General features: G+C 35.4%; 2 protein-coding genes across 7 annotated transcripts in view; both read right to left on the reverse strand.

Moving 5' to 3' along the window:
- stau2 (staufen double-stranded RNA binding protein 2) overlaps positions 1-16,353 on the reverse strand; it is a 163,524-nt gene extending 147,171 nt beyond the window's left edge. For 2 of the 3 annotated variants that reach the window (XM_016446090.1, XM_016446088.1), the window contains exons 1-5: positions 13,133-13,225; positions 11,245-11,452; positions 9,686-9,816; positions 8,645-8,804; positions 7,707-7,842 (exon numbers count right to left, since the gene is read on the reverse strand). In XM_016446090.1, the coding sequence (XP_016301576.1) occupies positions 7,707-7,842; positions 8,645-8,804; positions 9,686-9,816; positions 11,245-11,443 (626 nt within the window). In that variant the 5' untranslated portion in view covers positions 11,444-11,452; positions 13,133-13,225. Of the gene's footprint in view, positions 1-7,706; positions 7,843-8,644; positions 8,805-9,685; positions 9,817-11,244; positions 11,453-13,132; positions 13,226-16,109 lie in introns of those variants that run through there. The other variant, XM_016446089.1, reaches the window with a different exon arrangement.
- A 128-nt stretch (positions 16,354-16,481) lies between these two features.
- LOC107657829 (probable ubiquitin-conjugating enzyme E2 W-B) overlaps positions 16,482-20,766 on the reverse strand; it is a 13,635-nt gene continuing 9,350 nt past the window's right edge. For all 4 annotated transcript variants that reach the window (XM_016446092.1, XM_016446095.1, XM_016446093.1 and 1 more), the window contains exons 4-6: positions 18,321-18,476; positions 16,778-16,853; positions 16,482-16,687 (exon numbers count right to left, since the gene is read on the reverse strand). In XM_016446092.1, coding sequence (XP_016301578.1) covers positions 16,674-16,687; positions 16,778-16,853; positions 18,321-18,476 — 246 coding nt within the window. In that variant the 3' untranslated portion in view covers positions 16,482-16,673. The remainder of the gene's footprint in view (positions 16,688-16,777; positions 16,854-18,320; positions 18,477-20,766) is intronic.

The raw sequence follows: 20,766 nt of genomic DNA on the forward strand, positions 1-20,766 counted from the left end.
ATTTGCGATATTTCGATAATTTCGATATATTGCACAGCCCTAATAAATAATATGAAAATGACACTGGTAACGCACCAATTATGCTTATTTAAAAATACTACGAATTTAATAACACTCTTAAACCTTTAATCTCAAAATAAGCCTTCATTTTTCATACTGTGCATTATAAATATTGTAATAGCCCAATTCAGCTAGTAGCATTTAAAATTACTACTTTTCATTTTTATTTAGACACTTATTTCACCTGCCAGATAATAAAACCAGCAAAATACATTTCAAAATTATACTGAATATTATATCTAGAGACTAAAATATAACTCATTTGACTCAAAGTACTCAGAATACCTTAGCAACCACCCAGAAACCACATAGCAACACAAAAAAATACACTCAGATGACCTTAGCAATCACATAGCAACATCTTGGCAACGACTCACAACACCCAAACATTTCAGCGGCGACTTTTGCTCTTCATTAAAAGCAAAAATCCTTAAAAAAACAAAATAGTGATCCATAAGGTATTAAAGGTGCATTAAATTCAAATGAAAGTTACAGAATCGTGAACCGTTCTGCAGTAACCTAAGAGCTGCACATAAACCTTTGCTTTATGAGTTACCGCCAATTTGTTCTGTTGACACAATTTTCTGCCTGAAGGCCTCAACCAGAAGCAGGGCCGGGGTCATTTCTGCATTTGATACTGATATTGGGTAAATAAGTGATTATTCTGGCAGCTGCTTATGAGAGGAAGTCCAGCACCCTAATAACAGCACTTTTATTAAATTGTTTATGAACTGTGGATTCTGGCAGCTTCGTGGATGTACGTCTGGACACAGACATCATATTGTTGGAATGCTTAATGGATTCTCCAAAGTGCTGTTTGGTAGGCCTTTATAAGATTGCAATCCTGGCCACTGGTTAATGAATACTTACGTGTAAAATTACTAAATTATTATTAATGTGACATCATACAGAAATTAATAGGAAGTTCACTGCTATTGCTGGCCTAGTTTTCAGCACTCCAGGCAAAGATAAGCTTTCTTTTTTTAGGGAGTGTCATCAAGTAGATGTTTGATTAGACATTAAATATTTCATTAAATATATAAAAATATATATTTTTAAATGTTTCTGAAAGAATACAATAAAAACGTGAAATACTACAATTTTAAATAACTCTTTTCTACAATTTTAATTAACCTTTTTCTATTTTAATATTTTAAATTATATTTTAATATTTTAAATGTATTCCTGTGATGGCCATATTGAATATTTTGACGTCATTACATGATCCTTCAGAGATCATTCTAATATGCTGATCTGGTGCTCAAGAAACATTTATTATTGTCAACGTTGAAATATTGATAACTAATAATAAAGATGCTTAATATGTTTGTGGAAACCATGTTAAAGTTTTTCAGGATTCTTTGATTAATAGAAAGTTCAAAAGAACAGCATTCATTTGAAAATCTTTTGTAACATTAGAAATGTTTTTAGTGTCACTTTCGATCAATTTAATGGGTCTTTGCTGAATGAAATTAATCTTTAAAACTATCGTACTGACCCCGCACTGACTGCATTCTATACATCTTTGAATTTCTTAAAAGTTATCAGTCAGTTTTTGTACTCTAATTAAAATCATGCTTCTTCTATGAACTGATACATTTATACATATGGAACTCAAAACTATGATTAACTGAATCTTTTTCATTAATCTTTAATCCTTTCATTAATCACATTTTGTTAAACACTTAATAAATAAAATATAATACTTGATGCCAATCTATAAAAATTACATATGACAACACACAAACACAAAATAAATAAAAAAATTCTGAACAGTGAGAAAGTGCAGAAAAGGGAAACGTTGCCATATGGCAAGACCTTTGCATTGAGGGTTAACAGCATGTGTCTGGCTTGAATGGCTTAACTGTCAAACTAAATAAAATGGATTCAATGGATGTTGATGGTGTTAAATGGATAAATGCAAACAGTAATTCTCAAAACACTCTTTGGTGAAAGGGTGTTTAAAATGATACCTAAATGTTTTCTCAGTGTTTTATGAATTCCTGTGAGGCCTGAAGATTTCATAATGCAGAACTCTATTTTGGGCATAAGAGTCCATTTATGTCTTAACACTAATCATGGTCACCGGCTTTATCTTTGGCATGCCTGACAGTGACAGACATCATTCCTAAAATATGACTCAAATGTTACAGGAAAGATAAATCAATTCCAGTAAACAAAGATTTCCCCTTTAGCAAAATTCATTTTGATGAGAAACGATGAAATACTGAAAGCAGGAAAGATAGTGTACTGACTAAACAATATATTCTTTGTAGCAAAAGAGTGGTTTGCTCATGGTTGAGGGAGTAGGTGCTGAGTGAAAAGCACCATCCTTTTACCATCTTATCTTGCCAACAACCATGCCACAAACATAAATCATCATTTGATTTCCCAGTACCCTCGGAGAATCTAAAAAAGGAGAAGCAGGTGCCAAAAACGAGCTAAGAAAAGCACCTGACTAAAAATGAAACAATTGTTAGATGTCATGAAAGACCAGTCTCATACTGACAGCCATAGCATAAAGAGCAAGAAAGAGGTCTCAAAATGATATTTATTTCTCTCTATCTCTGCTCTTCGTCTGGTACATAGTAGAAAAAAAAATTACATTTTTAAAGTTTAGCAAATTTCAAACCCTGTCAAAAATACAACTGCACTCATGCACAGATCAGTCAGTTTGAAGTGAAACATGAAGGCTAAAGGGTGTAAAAATGCAATGCATGATTTGAGAATGAAAATTGTGTTGATTCCGAAAATTAATCATAGATTTTTATTACGATTAACAATGCACCGAAATTAATTCTATATAGAAACACTGCAACTGAAATTACAGTTTTTATTTAGCTGTAAACAGCAACTGAAAATACAGATGATTTAATAACCAATTAATTGATCACATTTATTTAATAATCAACACTCAAATAAAAACTGTTGTTAAATTGCACATAAGCTCGTTTTTTTATATCATTTTTTTAAATGAAATAATTATGTTTCTATTCTAATTTATAGTTAATGATTATGGCCCTCAAAACCATTCCATTCCAGCAAAGTAAGTTAATGGTTGATATTTTCTTGCTCAGTTACGATATTTTTATATTGTAGAATATTTAGAGAATTTCCCATTTTGGAAATATGCTCAGACACACACCTTGTGAGCATATTTAAATAAATATCATACACTATTAAGGGATAATTATTCATCCTGTGACCCTTAAATACATTCATGTATATTTCAATTAGCCTACTAGTTTAGTAAACATTCCAGTTGTTTATTTGATATGCAAATCTACCATGCATATTTAATGGCCTACCTAACATTTGTTTGTATGGAGTTATGTATTTTAGTATGGATACTGCGATACCAGAATCAAGGCAAAACCTTTTATTGAGCCAACCGTACCCCAGAGCCACGTTATCTTTACTGCAATCAAAACAAACCAAGGTGCTGATTTGGCCTAGACAGTGACGCATTTCCACCTCCACTATATGCCGGCTCACCTAGTAAATTCTCTTCCTCTGAGCTTCCAGTCTTTTCAGCCACAGCTCAATATCAGACAAGGAAATATCACTGGAGAGGCTCGACAGCAATTGTCCTCATTATTATTACAGTTAAGCACCGACGCAGCGTTACTGCCATGCCCAAATGAGAGAAGGTGAGGTCGTCCCGGAAAAGACCCATCCAAATTTTGACTCTGAAAGAATGCAGGTGCTCCCCAAGGAAGATGAACACAGAATGTTGTTAGGAACACAAAGCCTGATGTTAGTCACAAAGAACAAAGGCCTGGATAAATGAGGTAATTGTGTGATGCCACCTGACTGCAGCTCAATTGCCACTCAGATCCACACATGATTGGATAAACTAAGCTAGGATGAGAGTGCAGATTTGGTCTTAGTCTAACTAAGTTGGGATAATGATGAGTTACAGCTCTTGGGTACATGATTTGGTTGTCAGAAAAGATGCTTTTGTTAATCTGCACCACTGCAGTATCAATGGACTGAAAGAGGATATGAACAGTGAGTTGATACATCTAAAAGTCAGTTAGCCAGGAGTGTAATGAGAGTATGTAAATAATGTTTACATCATAACCAAGCTGCAGTCTTCATCTCCAAGTCCAAGTATAGACTACCATTCAAAAGTTTGGGGTTTGTAAGTTTCTTTAATCGTATTAAAATATTCAAAAAGCGGACCAGCACAATTTCAGGAGGAATGGAGCATTTACATTTTAAAAATATTAAAAATGTATTGCTAAAATTAAACTTTTAAAGTGATTGTTAAGTAGGAAGAGCAGTTTTAATGCATTTTATTTTATTTCATTAACACATAACATTTCCCCTATGGTCCACGCATAAAGTTAGTAAAGATTGTTTGTTTGTTTGTTTGTTTTAATCAAACAAAAAAAGTTTAATTTAGTTTTCATGACCAGAACAACACTGAAAACAAATTTTAGTCACTTGTTTCTAACACTGGGATCCTTCAGAGCAATATGCAGAGCTGTAGGTGCTACACCAAGCTAAGAAAAGCACAATGTTTGGCTCACATTTTACTCCTACTATTTAGGTATTAGGAATTAGGAATAATAGCATCTATGCCACTCCCTCTTTATTAACTCGGCCTGTCAATTCATGGTGTATTAAAAAACATTAATCTGCCTACGGAAGCACAAATCAAGCTTTCTCTGATTTTCAGAACTCATTTTGTTTTTATATATCTTAAAAGATTCCTCATGATATGACTCCTTTAAGTACCACTGCATAAATCAAAATACATTTTTGCTAATCAATACCCTTTCTGATTAAAGCATGCATATTCACATTTATCTGTCAATGCTCTCAGTCTCATAATCCCTGAACTCACTGCAGCCATGCCATTATTCTTCTCCATAATGAACAGCCCAGACACAACATCAATATTTTACTAAAACCATAAATTAGAGAGCTGTAATTAAGCAAATCTGTGTTTAAATTATGTGAGGCCTGTAACACCTCTGAGAGGATCTGTGTTGAATGAGGAGAGGGCAAAAGACTTAAGGGTATAATTCATATGCAACACCCTTAATATCTACAACAGTCCCCCATGGTGGTCTCCGGCCAGGCTTCACATCAAAATGATGTAATCGCACAGAGGATCCGATTTACTTTGGCTCCTTGTTGTATTACTATTTCAAAGACTACATCATAGAAATTCTAGATGTGCAGCGGAGAAACATGTATAAATTTTTTCCACAAAATCACTACACGCAGGCCCTTTAACGCTTTTTGATATCAGGTTGAGATCTTAGCATTACAAGACTCAGGTTTCTCACCTCGTCTTTGTTCTCACAGTGTCCATTGAGCTTCAATCGAAAGCAAATGTCTAAATAAAAGCTTCAAATGACAGCTGGATTAAGCTGTAATGTGCTTCTTGTAATGTAGTGTAGTTTTCCGATTAGCATCAACTCTGCTTCTCGCTGTTCGTTCCTTTTAGCTGATGAACACATCGGTGTTGGCGTGTTTCTTTTCATCCTCACCGGTTTAGCTGGAATAAACCTGACTAACAAATAGCGACTCAAAGTTTGCAGAAATATAAATTAGAGGTTTTAGATGCAGAGCTAAATGCGCACTCAAATGCTAGACATATATGAAAGTGTATAGTGAATCTTTAAAGTATTTATGTATTTTATTTGATATTTTTCAGCATAAATCCAATGGGACAGATGCTAACATGGACAGGTTGTGACATGCCTTCATCTTCAAAAACTATGAGCAAAACCATGCAAGGTACAACAAAATACAACCCAGGCTACATTAAACATGCGTTCACTTGCAATCCGTGGCGACCACAATGTGTGCTGTGAATTACTGCCGGTCAGGTGCATAAACCATCAAAATACAAAAAGACATTTAGATACCAAACACTCAAACTATGAAGACAAGTCAGTTTTTCCAAAAGGAAAGCAGTGGGATCTGAACACATCACAGCATCATCCAAACACATGGCGATATTAATCCATTTCGATATTTCATATTAAGGACAGTTGTGTTTACTTTTACATTTCTGTTAGTGTGCTGGTTTGCCTTTTGATGTCCGGTGTAAAACATGGGTAAGCAAAGCCAAAGTCTGAAGTCACAAGGGCTGAGGAAAAAAATAGGGCAATACTGCCACCTAAAGGTAATGAGCAGAATTGCTCTTTAAGTTCCTATAGGTTGCCCTCTTGACAAACAATCAAAGCTAAGTACAAAATCACAGTTAAGACATCTTCATCATTAAAATGCTGAATACAGTGGTCAATCTCTAAAACCAGACCCTATTTTGACAGCTAATCTGAGTCCACTTAAAGGGATAGTTCACCCAAAAATTAAAATTTGATGTTTATCTGCTTACCCCCAGGGCATCCAAGATGTAGGTGGACTTTGTTTCTTCAGTAGAACACAAACGAAGATTTTTAACTCAAACTGTCTGTCAGTCATATCATGGAGGTGAATGGGAATCATGGCTTTGAGAGTCAAAAAAACATACACAAACAAAACCAAATTAAACCCTGAGGCTCCTGATGATACGTTGCTGCGTAGAGAAACGAAACGATCGGTCTATGCAAGAAACTGAACAGTATTTATATCGTTTTTTACCTCTGATTTACTGCAATGTCCGAACTGTCCTGAGTGCGTCCTGAGCGCGTTCGCGTCTTCGTCTTCAGCCGGCACGTGACGCGTCTTCTTCTTCTTCTTGCAAATGGACCATTGACACTCTATCTACAATCTCAATTAGGAGTGTCAATGGTCCATTTGAGAGATAGGTGGCGGTAATGCACTTATAAGTCTGCGATCCGCCCTAAAGCAAGAAGAAGAAGAAGACGCGTCACGCGCCAGCTGAAGAAGACGCGAACTAGGGATGGGCGATACCACTTTTTTTTTTTTCGATACGATACCGATATTTTTCAAGGCAGTATCGTCGATATCGATAACGATTCGATACTTCTGGACTAAACTTTTAAATTAAGAAATGTATTAAATTATTAAATTACTAAGAGTAAAATGGGTAATGATAATAAGCACTTAACTTTATGTTTAAAATGCATTTTAACAGAACGTGCTCAGGACGCGCTCAGGACAGTTCGGACATTGCAGTAAATCAGAGGTAAAAAACGATATAAATACTGTTCAGTTTCTTGCACAGACCAATCGTTTCGTGTCTTTACACATCAGTGTATCGTCACGAGCCGCAGGGTTTAATTTGGTTTTGTTTGTGTATGTTTTTTTGACTCTCAAAGCCGTGATTCCCATTCACCTCCATTATATGACTGACAGACTGCAACGGTTTGAGTTAAAAATCTTTGCGTGTTCTTCTACTGAAGAAACAAAGTCACCTACATCTTGGATGCCCTGGGGGTAAGCAGATAAACATCAAATTTTCACTTTTGGGTGAACTATCCCTTTAAATGTGTTTTTATGTTTGACATTACACCAGTATGACACCACTAGGTGGCAGCAAAGGCAAATAATAAATCTACCAGAACCATACTACTGTAGAATCATACATTCATTGTCATTCATGACAATAAGGTTTCCAGGTAGGAATTTTAAAGAATCATTATATCAACTTTCAGCACTCACGTGCTTCAGAGACATTGAGATCCTAAGAAAATCACATATCCACAGGCTGAAGGACGTACCTCTGGTTGAACATTCCTCTAAAGTTGTAATTGGCTCTGTAGTTGGGAATGGGTTTGGGGTCCAGGGGTCTGTATATAGCTGGCTCCCCTCGCTTCATGGCCAAGCCATTCAACTCCACTGTAGGTGTGATGCTGCCTGCAAAAAGGAAATCAATGTATCAGGGACTCCCTGTTACATACTGTATAAAATAATAATAATAACAATTTTTAACATTTTGTAAATGTTATTCATAGAATAGTCCACTTGGAAAAACGATCAAAGTGAGGGTGTATTTTGACTTAGAAGAAGTCTTGTGTATCGTGTCAACCTGGCATATAACAATTAAAGGGTTAGTTCACCCAAAAATGAAAATTAGCCCATGAATTACTCACCCTCAAGGCATCCTAGGTGTATATGACTTTCTTCGTTCAGACGAATCCAGTCGGAGTTATATTAAAAATTGTCTTTGATCTTCCAAGCTGTTTAATGGCAGTCAGCGGGTGTTGCAGTTCATCAGTCCAAAAGAAGTGAAATAAAGCGCATGCATCCATAACAAAAATTGCCTCACACGGCTGCGGGGGGTGAACAAAGACCTCCTGTAGCAAATCGATGCGTTTTTGTAAGAAAAATTCGTGAGGCACTTCTTTTGGACTGATGCACTGCAACACCCGCTGACTGCCATTAAACAGTTTGGAAGATCAAAGTCAATTTTTAATATAACTCCGATTGGATTCATCTGAAAGAATTAAGTCATATACGCCCAGGATGGCTTGAGGGTGACTAAATAATGGCCTAATTTTCGTTTTTGGGTGAACTATCCCTTTAAGCATGCTTATAGGCTTGTTATACTAGCAGCTATGAGGCATAATACTGATCTGAAATTTTATACCGGTTAAAAGGGAAAATAATATAAATGAAACTAACTTGACAAAAACAGATCCTATATATATGTTGGTACCTGGGTTGCTGTTGCAGTCGGCTTTAGGTGAACAGGGCAGAGGCTGGGGGAGGACGCTCTCTGTCAGGGCCTTGATAGCTGCGGAGTGCTGAGCCTTTTTGATGCTGCTGCCTTCTGACTCCCATACCTGGTTCCCCAAGCACAGCTGCACCGTGAAGATCTGCACACACAATCCAGCAGGAGAGCTAGGATGATTGCTTTCTAGTCTATAACATAGTGAAAGTTTTCAGCCAATCTAGAAGTTGTCTACAAGCAAGACAATAAAATAACCTCAACCCAAATCAATATTTCAGTTCTGTGTATTTATCTATTTGCCAAGTAGCCATGTAATAAGTGGAATAATGTATAGTCAGCAAGTCAATGTCGCAAAATAAAATCTTTCAAGATGATACAAGATCCAGACCACCCTGTCAGGGTTTATTTTACAATAATGACTCTACTATATCCCTTACTTACTACTAAGCATTATTTTTATTTTACAGATTTGAGATCTTGGCAGCAATAGACCACCTTTTCCAAGATGATCTAAAAAGATCAACCAAGTTTTGAGTTCTTTCATAACGAATATTATAAATATTCCTTAAACTGTATGTTTAAATATTTGTATTAAGTTCAGTCTTAGGTGTGCTCTTTGTGAATTTTTTAAAAAGAAATTTAGGGTTAAAATCCTACTGACTTGCATTTTCAGAATGTTCACCGTTCAAACTCATTTGCAAACTGAAGTGTGATTGGATATACATCTTTCTTGCATTTATTTAACCATTTAAAACCACATTTACCCTATATGTCGATTATTGTGTTCTCAGTTTCATGACAAGAGCAAAACATCTCTGATGCAGCATGTCAGTCAGCAAGCCTAAATTTACATACAATTTTACACTCTTCTTTGCTGCATTGTAAGCACTGGCTTCTTTCAGGATGTGCAAAGCTAATTAATATATCATGAAGTTACAGATAGGGTGTATTTTTCCATTAGCTCAATGAATAGATTTTTAATGAACAAATACACCAGCCTTAATCACAGTTCCTCATTAACAGTACCTTAGCATGTGCTGGCCCTTTCTCATTCAGCAACTTGTATTGAGGTTGAATCCTGTTGAAACGGGCTAACTCATTCACCAAACACATGGGAGTTTTCTCTTTAGGGTTTGCCATGTTTTCTTGAGGAGGGCCTGTCAGAAATAGATACAGCTTAAACACAAGCAAGAATGAACAAATGCATGTCAGGTTTTTCACAGTATTATTACATATATTGTTCCAAAACAGCTATATAAAGTACACGATACAGGTACACTACCATTAAAAAGATTGGTGTTAGTTAAGATTTATTTTTAAAAAGAAATTAATATTTTTTATTCAGCAAAGACGCATTAAAGGAACAGTTCACCAAAAAAATGAAAATTCTGTCATCATTTACCTCAAGCTGTTCCAAACCTGTATGAGTTTCTTTCTTCTGTTGAACACAAAAGAAGAGATTCTAAAGAACGTTGTTAACCAGTTGATAGTATAGCCCCTGACTTCCATAGTATGGAAGAAAAATACTATGGAAGTCAATGGCTACCATCAACTACCTTTTGTGTTCAACAGAAGAAAGAAACTCATACAGGTTTGGAACAAGTGGAGGGTGAGTAAATGATGACAGAATCTTCATTTTTGGGCAAACTATTCCTTTAAATTGATCAAAAGTGACAGTAAAGACATTTATAATGTTACAAAAGATTTCTATTTCAAATAAATGCTGTTCTTTTGAAATTTCTATTCATCAAAGAATCCACAAGTTTCCACAAAAAAATATTAAACAATCCTTTTCAACAATAATAATAATAAATGCTTCTTGAGCAAGCAAATCAGCATATTAGAATGATTTCTGAAGGATCATGTGACACTGAAGACTGCAGTAATGATGCTGAAAATTCAGCTTTGCATCACAGGAATAAATGATTACATTTTAATATATATATTAACAGAAAACAGATATTTTAAACACTGTTTTCTGATCAAATAACCATAAGAGGCTTCTTTCAAAAAAAATTTTTAAAACGTTTTAAGAACCACAAGCTTTAGATGCTAGTGTATGTTACCGTTTAAAACCAAACAAACATCTTTTTGTGAAATGTTTTGCTTGAAAACTGTGTGTGTGTGCTATCTGTCCTTAAAATAATGGCACCTGGTTTCATATTTTGCTATCTAATGAATCAAATTTAAACATTTTTAATGGTCCAAATGCTTTGGGCCCACTAAAGTTGTTCATTTTGCCATTTAATCATATTAAAAATAAATCTAAACAAACTGAACTGAACTGACTAATAAATGTTAACCATTATGACTGATGCTTATTATGATCAGATGTTTACACTAGGTCATTCAATTTAGTTTGTTTAGATTAAGTGGAAAACAGAATCCCTCTGACATAATACAACATACACAGTTTTTCCCAAACATAATTTACTTAGGAACAAACGGTTTCGCAAGTGGCTTTAATGGACACAGGACATCCACGGCAGCTTATGCTAGCGGTTAAAACTAGCATTACCACTATAAACGTTGTAAACTACACTGGCAAAATGCATCGGACTTGCATGTATGCAGCGTCCCGGTACCTGACGGGCTGGCTGGTACAGTGGAGTCCACAAAGCCAGAGGCAGGGTTGGGGCAGGTGGGCGTTGTGGCTGGCACTGTGCCATTGATGGTGGGCTGCAGACCCAGAGCTCCTGGGCTGGGCATGGCCACAGGGGGCGCAACGGCAGTCAGGCCAGGTCCAGACAAGGGGGCTGATGTCTGCACTTTCACTTGAGCCATGCTCTATCGCTGTTAACAATCTGTGATTGCAAAGTACAGTAAATATCCAGTAAATATCCAGTAAATGTGAATGTAAATGCTGGAGCCGCGCCGACTCACAACCCACGCAAGCTAGATAATGCCGCACACAGCTGCAATTCCAGGTTTTCAAACAGAGATGGCGACAAAGAGGCAAAACTTACGGACTGCAGCTTTAACTAATATTAACAAAGATGAATAAATAATGTAATAAATGTATTGTTTATTATTTGTTCATGTTAGTTAATACATTTACTAACATTAACTAATGGAACTTTATTGTAAAGTGTTACCTAAAAAGTAAAATTAAAAACCTAAAATTTAAACATAAACTTGGCAAATGAAATAAAATAAGTTTTAAAATTGAAAATAATTTTACTTTAACATACATTTTTTTTTAAAGTTTACAATACGTTGAAGTACTAAAATGACTAAAACTAAAACTAAAATAAAACACAACTGAAAGCTAAACAGAAATATAAAAAAGTAAAATAAATATAATATAAAAATTAAAAAGCACATTATAAATATACTTCAACAAACTAAAATGAAAATGCAAACTGAAAACACAAGCCAACTCAAAAAAGATCAATAAATACTACATTACATAAATAGTACTAAAATAGCACTGCTATTTTGGTGAGAAATGTGAAGAATATACCATCAGCTCTTAATCCAGCGACAATTAGGTAACTGTTACAGTTTATTAATAAAAGGATTTGATGTGTTCTTGTTTGACTTTATATGTTCATGTCACTGTTTGCCAGTCGGCATCAAATATGACGAGAACATAATACCGCAAATTTTGACCAATGAAATTCAATGACTTTACCAGTCTTTCATAGTTATAGGATAAGGATGTTAAAAACCCAACTGAATGTATCAGGGGAAAATAGCTAATATAACACTTTAGAGGTGACTAAAGGAAAACTTCAGTCTTTATGTTTTCCTGTAGTTACCTATAGGAAAAACATAAATTTGCAATACAAATTTCCAAGACTTTTACAACAATCTTTAAGATTTTAATCGCTTCCTTGGCCTTTTCCAGACCTGGCACTAACCCTATTAAAATCATCTGATATTTCCATAATTCCTGTACATCTCCACACTTTAAAAGCATCAAATGCAATGCATGACATTATTCCTTAAACCCAGTGTGACAAATGATGGACTGGAAGCAAGTCAGCATCAAGCCAACGGAGTGACATTGGACCACTAGGATCCGTCATGGAGATTGTTAGTGCAGTGGATGAGAAGACAGCTTTCTTTGTAAACCTGACTCTCAAAAGTGAGGTCACTCTCTTCCCAGTTGTCTCTATATCTATGCACTCACTGGTGGTGTCATTTTCTTAGATCTGATGATTATCAAGACACGTTGCTGGGATATATTATAGTCGTTCAAACATTAAAATCAACTCGGCTAGGATTGTGTCTCGAACCCTAATCGGTGTTTTGAAACACAGCCTTCCTCTCCAGCACACAGGCCACTGGTCTGAACTCAGCTGGGAATGTGCAGACATCATGGCTGAACGACTAAATACCCCTCACATCTCATCGATACACACTGCCTGTGCTGCCACCCAAACAACCAAACGACAGAGCGCAGTTTCAGCTGCAATCCTGAATTCATCGCTATTTTAAACCACAACGCATTTAATAATAATAGTTTACCTTCGTCCAGGGCCAGACCCCAGTTACACCTCCAACATTGGCAAACACTAAAGAGAACTGATGGTACCAGGACCAAACCAACATTTGAACAACATGTGCCTTTCCAAAAATAGTCCACTTGGACGAAGGCACAGCACTGCTTGGTGAATTTTATGTTTTTATGTTTACATTTACTAGTGTTAGTCCATTTTGTACTTAATTCTTTGAGGATGGCGAAAAGACTGCACCCCTCCTCTGTCGCGCAGATGGTACAGTCCGGCTTCCTTATACCAAATAGGGATGAATTCATGCACTACTATACATTTAAATACCATACTACATGACTTTTTAAAACGTATTTAACACACTATTACATGTATTATTTATTTACAGAGTATATGCTCTGGTAATAAATATAAGTATATTACATGTAAAATACAATATGATTATACAACTATAATTATTACTTAATGTATAGGCCTAGTATACATACATGTATTAATACAGTATATATAGCCTATACTACACAATTAATATTAAATATCTAATGCATAATATATATACATTTTTCTTATTAATAATTGGCTACAGAATATTAAGCCTTTAATATATAGCCTATATATACACACACATGCACACTGTTAATAAATGTATATTACCTACAGTGAATATTAAATACATACAATCTATAATGCATATCATATATCTGCATATAATATATGCATATTTAATATATATACAGTATCTTAAGGATTCTAAAATATTGCTTTATAAATAACTAGAAATATAATTATTGTATAGTGTGTTTGTATGTGTGTGTATATATATATATATATATATATACACATATACACACACACACGATACATTAATAATTACATTATATTTCAAACCAGATAAGCCAAGCACACTATTTTTAAAACAGACAAATCTGTAGCATTTTTAACTCAAAGTAGAACTAGAAATATATATATATATACACACTGAACAAAATTATAAACGCAACACTTTTGTTTTTGCCCCCATTTGTCATGAGCTGAACTCAAAGATCTAAGACTTTTTCTATGTACACAAAAGGCCTATTTCTCTCAACAGCTGCTGCAACAATCGGTTTGCATAACCAAAGCATTTCTGTACAAACTGTCAGAAACCATCTCAAGGAAGCTCATCTGCATCCTCGTCGTCCTCATCGGGGTCTTGACCTGACTGCAGTTCATCGTCGTAACCGACTTGAGTGGGCAAATGCTCACATCCGATGGCGTCTGGCACTTTGGAGAGGTGTTCTCTTCACGGATGAATAGTAATAATTATAATTCTAGTTATTTATAAATACTTTAGAATGCTTAATATTCTCTGTGTTTGTGCGTGTATATACATATCATCATCAGCAATGCTAATAATAGTACAGCATATTAAGCATTCTAAAATATTACTTTGTATATAAATACAAATATGATTATTACTTAACCTGTCCTTATTGCATTACTTAATAAAATGGATAACTGTGGTTATGCAATGTGTAAATGAGAGGACTCACTCAAAACCTGTATTTTTATTCTTTAAATTAACAGGCACAACTTACATAATTTTTACATACAAAAAAAAAAAAAAACTCAAAGAGTTAGCAAAACAGTACCTCCTACAACTCGCAAACCAATTTAAATAGAACCCTTCATTAACAAAAAAGAAAACAACTTTTTAGATACCCAAGTCTACTTAACCATAAGTGTGTCCACTTATTGACTTCCTTTCAAATGATGACAGGTGTCGATATATTTCTCAGCCACCAATCACACATTCAAGTTTAGCCCTGTTGTCATTTCCACACATTTTCTTTCAGTAGTAAGGACAATTACATGTGTAACCTGGCATGTAACATAAAATAGAGTATCCTGATATTGTGTGCAGAGGGAAGAGTCATGGCCATCTCCATTTTTTCTACACCAGCACATTCACTTGGCAGTCCAAGTACACTGTACCACAAGCCAACCAGGTTTGGAATATTCAAGTATTTCTGAATGGATGGCTAAAAATACATCTTTGGAGTGTATGAAGTTAATAAACAGTGTGAGATCTCACATTACTGACCAGATACCGTACATCAAACATACAATTGTTGGGGACAGAAAGTGTTAACCCCTCCCACCCAGATAACACAAAAGCCAAACTACCCGATAATCTTTGACCATAGAAACACTAATATTTGGAGAACTAAAAAACATTTCAATTTTGAAAAAGTGCAGGATCCAAACATTATCAAGTATGTGCTCTGCAATAACATCATTTGTCTAGCTACATGTAGACCATGCTGCCAGGTTAATTAATTTCACTTTTATGAGCTATATAATTTCTTTCATTTTTCCTAAACTATGCAACAGTCCTTTAGGAGATAATATAATCAAATGGAAAATATTTAGGAATATTTGTGATTTCTTCCTTGAAAAAATGACCTGAGCCAGGCAAGTATGAGCAGGATAATCAACATCTTGAGAATATATAAACCACAATAACTTCCAAACCATCTGAGGTTACAGCGAGTAAAACATGTGCCTAGAATCAAATAAGATGTACTCTCATACATACTTTTTCCATTGCTTGCACCAAAAAAAAAAAGTGATAAAGATGAAGCAAATTTTTTAAAAAGGAATTTTTAAAAATAGAATTGAGCTTACGCCTCATAACAAAAACATTTTATACAAATAAGAATACAAGACAGATCGTTCTTGCCAACATTCAATATACTGGGTTACCTACAGCTCTGCTTTAATGGCAAACCTACATACAACACTGGTTCCATCCCATATCACTTGGTAGAGGAATATATGAGTTCATGGATGGTCAAGGTTGGTTTTGATGCTCCAACAGACAAATTATAGTCCTAACAAGCATAAATAACAATGAAACCACCATTTCGAGTGATAGCAGAACTTGAGATGAATGAGATAAAACAGTACCTTTCTTAAATTAAACTATTTACTTTGGAACATCAGAAACTCACTGAAGCGGTGCGCCATATCTTCATCAGAATGAACTGGTCTTTTCTTTCATCATTTCACAGTGCATATCATTTCAGTAGGAATTTAAGGAAAGAGAAAAAGCGAAGGACACTACAATCATTTCCAGATTGGTTTTGGATTTCTCATTATTTGCCCTGCTATGCACCTATCCTTGTTATTGCACAAGACACGTGGACCTTGAAACATACCAATGACAAAAATGAACAGGAATATGTGTGGTCCAAGACAGAAATAAGCTCATTACAAAAAAATAAAATAAAAATCCGTCTTCCTGGATTTATCTACATTTTTCCACACCAACCCTTTGACAGGTCTGTTTCCATCCTCTTTCAAATTTATTTCCATTCTTCGTCTGTTTTTATTTTTCCCAAACATGCATCCAACTGGCTACCGGTAACACAGCTGATATCATCTCCCATGTTTGTGGTCTGAGTCAATGCTTGTGTTTGAGTCCAAGTTTAAAGTTCAGAGACCATATGCTATCAAAAAGTGCTTTTATAATGTCAGTAGGACTTCTTCCCTCCGGGAGTTCTAGAAAGTTCATATTAACAGGTATCATCTGTGAAAAAAGGCAGCTTTTTAAATATATTTAAAATGCATTTCCTCTACAAATGTTTTATTTATTGGCAATTCAAATATTAGTTCTTACCATGATACCACCAATTTGTCTTCTTTGGATTTTTATTACATGTCCGTACATAAAAGGAGTTATCAGGAGGCCGCCTCTGTAAAATATATAAAGAAATAAATACATAAACCGAAATAAAAAGACATATTTTTACATCCACTAGCCAATTTATTAGGTACACCTTTCTAGTACTGGCTTGGACCCCCTTTTGCTTTCAGATCTGCCTTAATTCTTTGTGATATAGATTCAACAAGGTGCTGGAAACATTCCTTAGAGATTTTGGTTCATATTGACATGATTGTATCACATAGTTGCTGCAGATTTGTCGGCTGCATATCCATGATGCGAATGTCCCATTTCACCACATCCAAAAAGTGCTCTATTGGATTGAGGTCTGGTGACTGTGGAAGCCATTTGAGTATAGTGAACTCATTGTCATGTTCAAGAAACCAGTCTGAGATGATTTGAGCTTTATGACAAGGCGGCACAGACATGGTCGCTAACAATACTCAGGTAGGCTGTGGGATTTAAACAATGCTCAATTGGTACCAAGTGGCCCAAAGTGTGACAAGAAATTATCCACCACACCATTACACCACCAGCCTGAACCGTGGGTATAATGCTGGATGGATCCATGCTTTGTTGTTTATGCCAAATCCTGACCGCCCCATCTAAATGTTGCAGCAGAAATCGGGACTCATCAGACAAGGTAACTTTTTTCCAATCTTCTATGGTCTTCTGCAAGGTTCGATGTGTTGTGCGAACCAGCCTGGCCATTCTCCTCTGACCTCTGGCATCTACAAGGCATTTTCGCCCATAGATCTGCCGCTCACTGGATATTTTCTCTTTTTCAGACCATTCTCTGTAAACCCTAGAGATGTCTTGACCATGTTTACATGCCTAAATGCAGTAAGTTGTTGCCATGTGCCTGGCTGATTAGATATTTGCATTAACGTACGTAGAACAAGTGTACCTAATAAAGTGGCCAGTGAGCGTATATGTATATATATATATATATATATATACAGTGGGTACGGAAAGTATTCAGACCCCCTTAAATTTTTCACTCTTTGTTATATTGCAGCCATTTAAGTTAATTTTTTTTCCTCATTAATGTACACACAGCACCCCATATTGACAGAAAAACACAGAATTGTTGACATTTTTGCAGATTTATTAAAAAAGAAAAACTGAAATATCAAAATTAACTTAAATGATTTTAGCAAATGGCTGCAATATAACAGAGTGAAAAATTTAAGGGGGTCTGAATACTTTCCGTACCCACTGTATGTATATATATATATCTCTGTCTGTCTGTCAACTATACAATTTCAGTGTTAAGACACATTTAACAAAACAATAATTAGTAAGCCATTGATTTAGAGAGGCACCAGATATGGCTGAGTAATGTGGTTAATGTCTTACTATTGTAACTAATGAACAAACATATCTGTCTAATATGTCCCATATTAGAACCTAAATGTGCCATCTTTACATTTTCATCTGCACTGTAACTTTAAAATCCAAAGAGATACAATACCCAAGTTACAAAACAGACACTTACCTTCTCTTTGCAGCTAGACAGCATGCTAATAATGCTAAGACAAACGGACTGCACAGAAAGAGCTGGTGACCAGTCCTCCGTTAAGATGGACAGGCAGATGTGGCCATTGCTATAAACGTGGGGATGGACAGGTATATTGTCTCCGGTAAACATTACCTGTCAAAGCACAACATAAACATTTGTTTTCAGCTGTCTCATCTGTTTTTTTTTTCTTTCTCAGAATTGCAATTAATAATTAATAATCAGAAATGTGTTATAACAGTCACAATTTATTTATTTTTATTTATTTTTTTCCCGAAGGAGAAATGAGCTTCCATACAATGGTGACCATAGTAGTCAAGCTATGAATAACAACATACATTTTTTAAATTATTATTATTATTAATTATAAATTTTGGCCTTTTCATTACAAAGCTATCATAAAAATTCAAAGGACTTTAAATTTATTGCATGAGTGACATGATGTGACGTGACATGACGTGAAGTGTGGTGTCCCATACTCTGAATTTGTGCTCTGCATTTAACCCATCCAAGTGCACACACACAGCTGGGAGTAGTGAACAAACACACACCACGTGAACACACACCCAGAGCAGTATGCAGCCTTTTTTTTTTTCTTTCTGCGGCACCCGGGGAGCAGTTGGGGGTTCGGTGCCTTGCCTAAGGGCACTTCAGTCGTGGTATTGAGGGTGGAAGAGAGCGCTGTACATTCACTCCCCCCACCTACAATTCCTGCCAGTACTGAGACTCAAGTGTATGGGGTAGTTAAATGTAATTATATGGAATTATTTTAATGATCTTTTAGGAGCTTTTATGGTGCTCTTTGTCCTTTTTAGAGCTTGACATCTCCAGTCCCCATCCACTTTCATTGTGGAAAAGAGCAGTGCGGACATTCTTCAAAACATCTCCTTTTGTGTTCCACAGAACAAAGAAAGTCATGTGGATTTGGAACAACATGAGGGTGAATAAATGATGACAGAACTTTAATTTTGGGGTGAACTATCCCTTTAAATCATAAGCCAGTGCTTAGTCCTCACAATTGGCATGAGACCGCTAGATTAGGAGGTAGAGACAGAGACAGCAGGCTGAATGAGAAGCTGGCGCCAGATCCGGACTTGCATGAGGAAAAGCACACGGTCAGAGGGGGAAAAAATAGCCAGTGTTTCACCTCCGATTAAATGCCCTTAATGCTCACAAACTCTGCTAGGGCCACTTCATCAACAAAAAAGGTTATTTTTCAGTCACCATTAATCTTAAGTGCTGCCCTGTTTTATCACATTTAAAACTCCTTAGACTAAAATACATAAACTTACTTTTGCTTCATTAACACTTTGTATCAGCTCTAAGCCATCAACAGCATTTCTGTCACTTGCTGTAACATGGTTTTCAAATACCTGCATCCATATACTCCTGCTGTTCTTATCCCTAAAAGCCTTAATGGTGTGTGAGCTTGTTTATCTAATTTGGTCTATACCACTCTGCTATTTATAGTGGGACTGATACTGTATGTAAAATAAGATCAGAGCTGATCCCCTCAAATGTGGCTTTGATCTGCAGTCTACAAGCTCAAAATGCCCTTGTGCACATTTATCCTATTATTTTAGTTGACCCTTAAAAGTTCATCTGGCCGCTACAAATGAACATTAAAGAGTGTCCAGCAATTCACCTTTCAATTCAAGTTTAATTTTATGCAAATGAGCAGCAATGTTACTGTGAGCAATCACACTTGTTTATCTGCCTACGTACAGCGATATAATAAAATGATCTATGGAAAACATCTCAGAGACAGTGTTATTGTTATCGAAAATCAAAAACATTAAAAAAAAAAAATCTGTTAATAAAAATAAAGCTGCAATAAAATAAACTATAATATTGATGAAAAACAAACCAAGCAAAAATTTTCAAATGCTTGGAGTTTAAAAGTTGAAGTTTACTAACTTTACTGAACAAAGTTTACTAAATTACTAACAGAAATAAAACATTTAAACTACTAACTAATGCAAATGTCAAAAGCACATTTTAAAATTAAACAAATAAAACAACAACTGAAAATATAACAATAAAAGCTAATTCAACATATTAAACACTATAAAAATTTATAAATAATACTAAAATAACACTGGGCAGAAATTTGGGCAGAGTCAAAAAAAAAATTAAAGGTGCCATAGAATGCATTGATACAAAATTTTAAATTGTTCTCTGATATCTACATAGAAGGTACGTGGCTTAGGTAAGGGCAAAAAATCTCCAGAAATGGTTTTACGTGTCCATTTACAACCCTATGATTTGTCCCTAGAATGAAATGGTCTGTTTTTACCTTATTTGGAAGGGTCATGAATAATAATGTTGAGCTCTGCTCTGATTGGCTGTTTCACAGTGCGGCTCAATGTTGAGCTCTGCTCTGATTGGCTGTTTCACAGTGCGGCTCATTTCAGTAGCTCACACA

Source organism: Sinocyclocheilus anshuiensis, unplaced genomic scaffold (assembly GCF_001515605.1).
Source record: "Sinocyclocheilus anshuiensis isolate Anshui unplaced genomic scaffold, SAMN03320099.WGS_v1.1 scaffold7, whole genome shotgun sequence".
Classification (NCBI taxonomy): Eukaryota; Metazoa; Chordata; class Actinopteri; order Cypriniformes; family Cyprinidae; genus Sinocyclocheilus; species Sinocyclocheilus anshuiensis.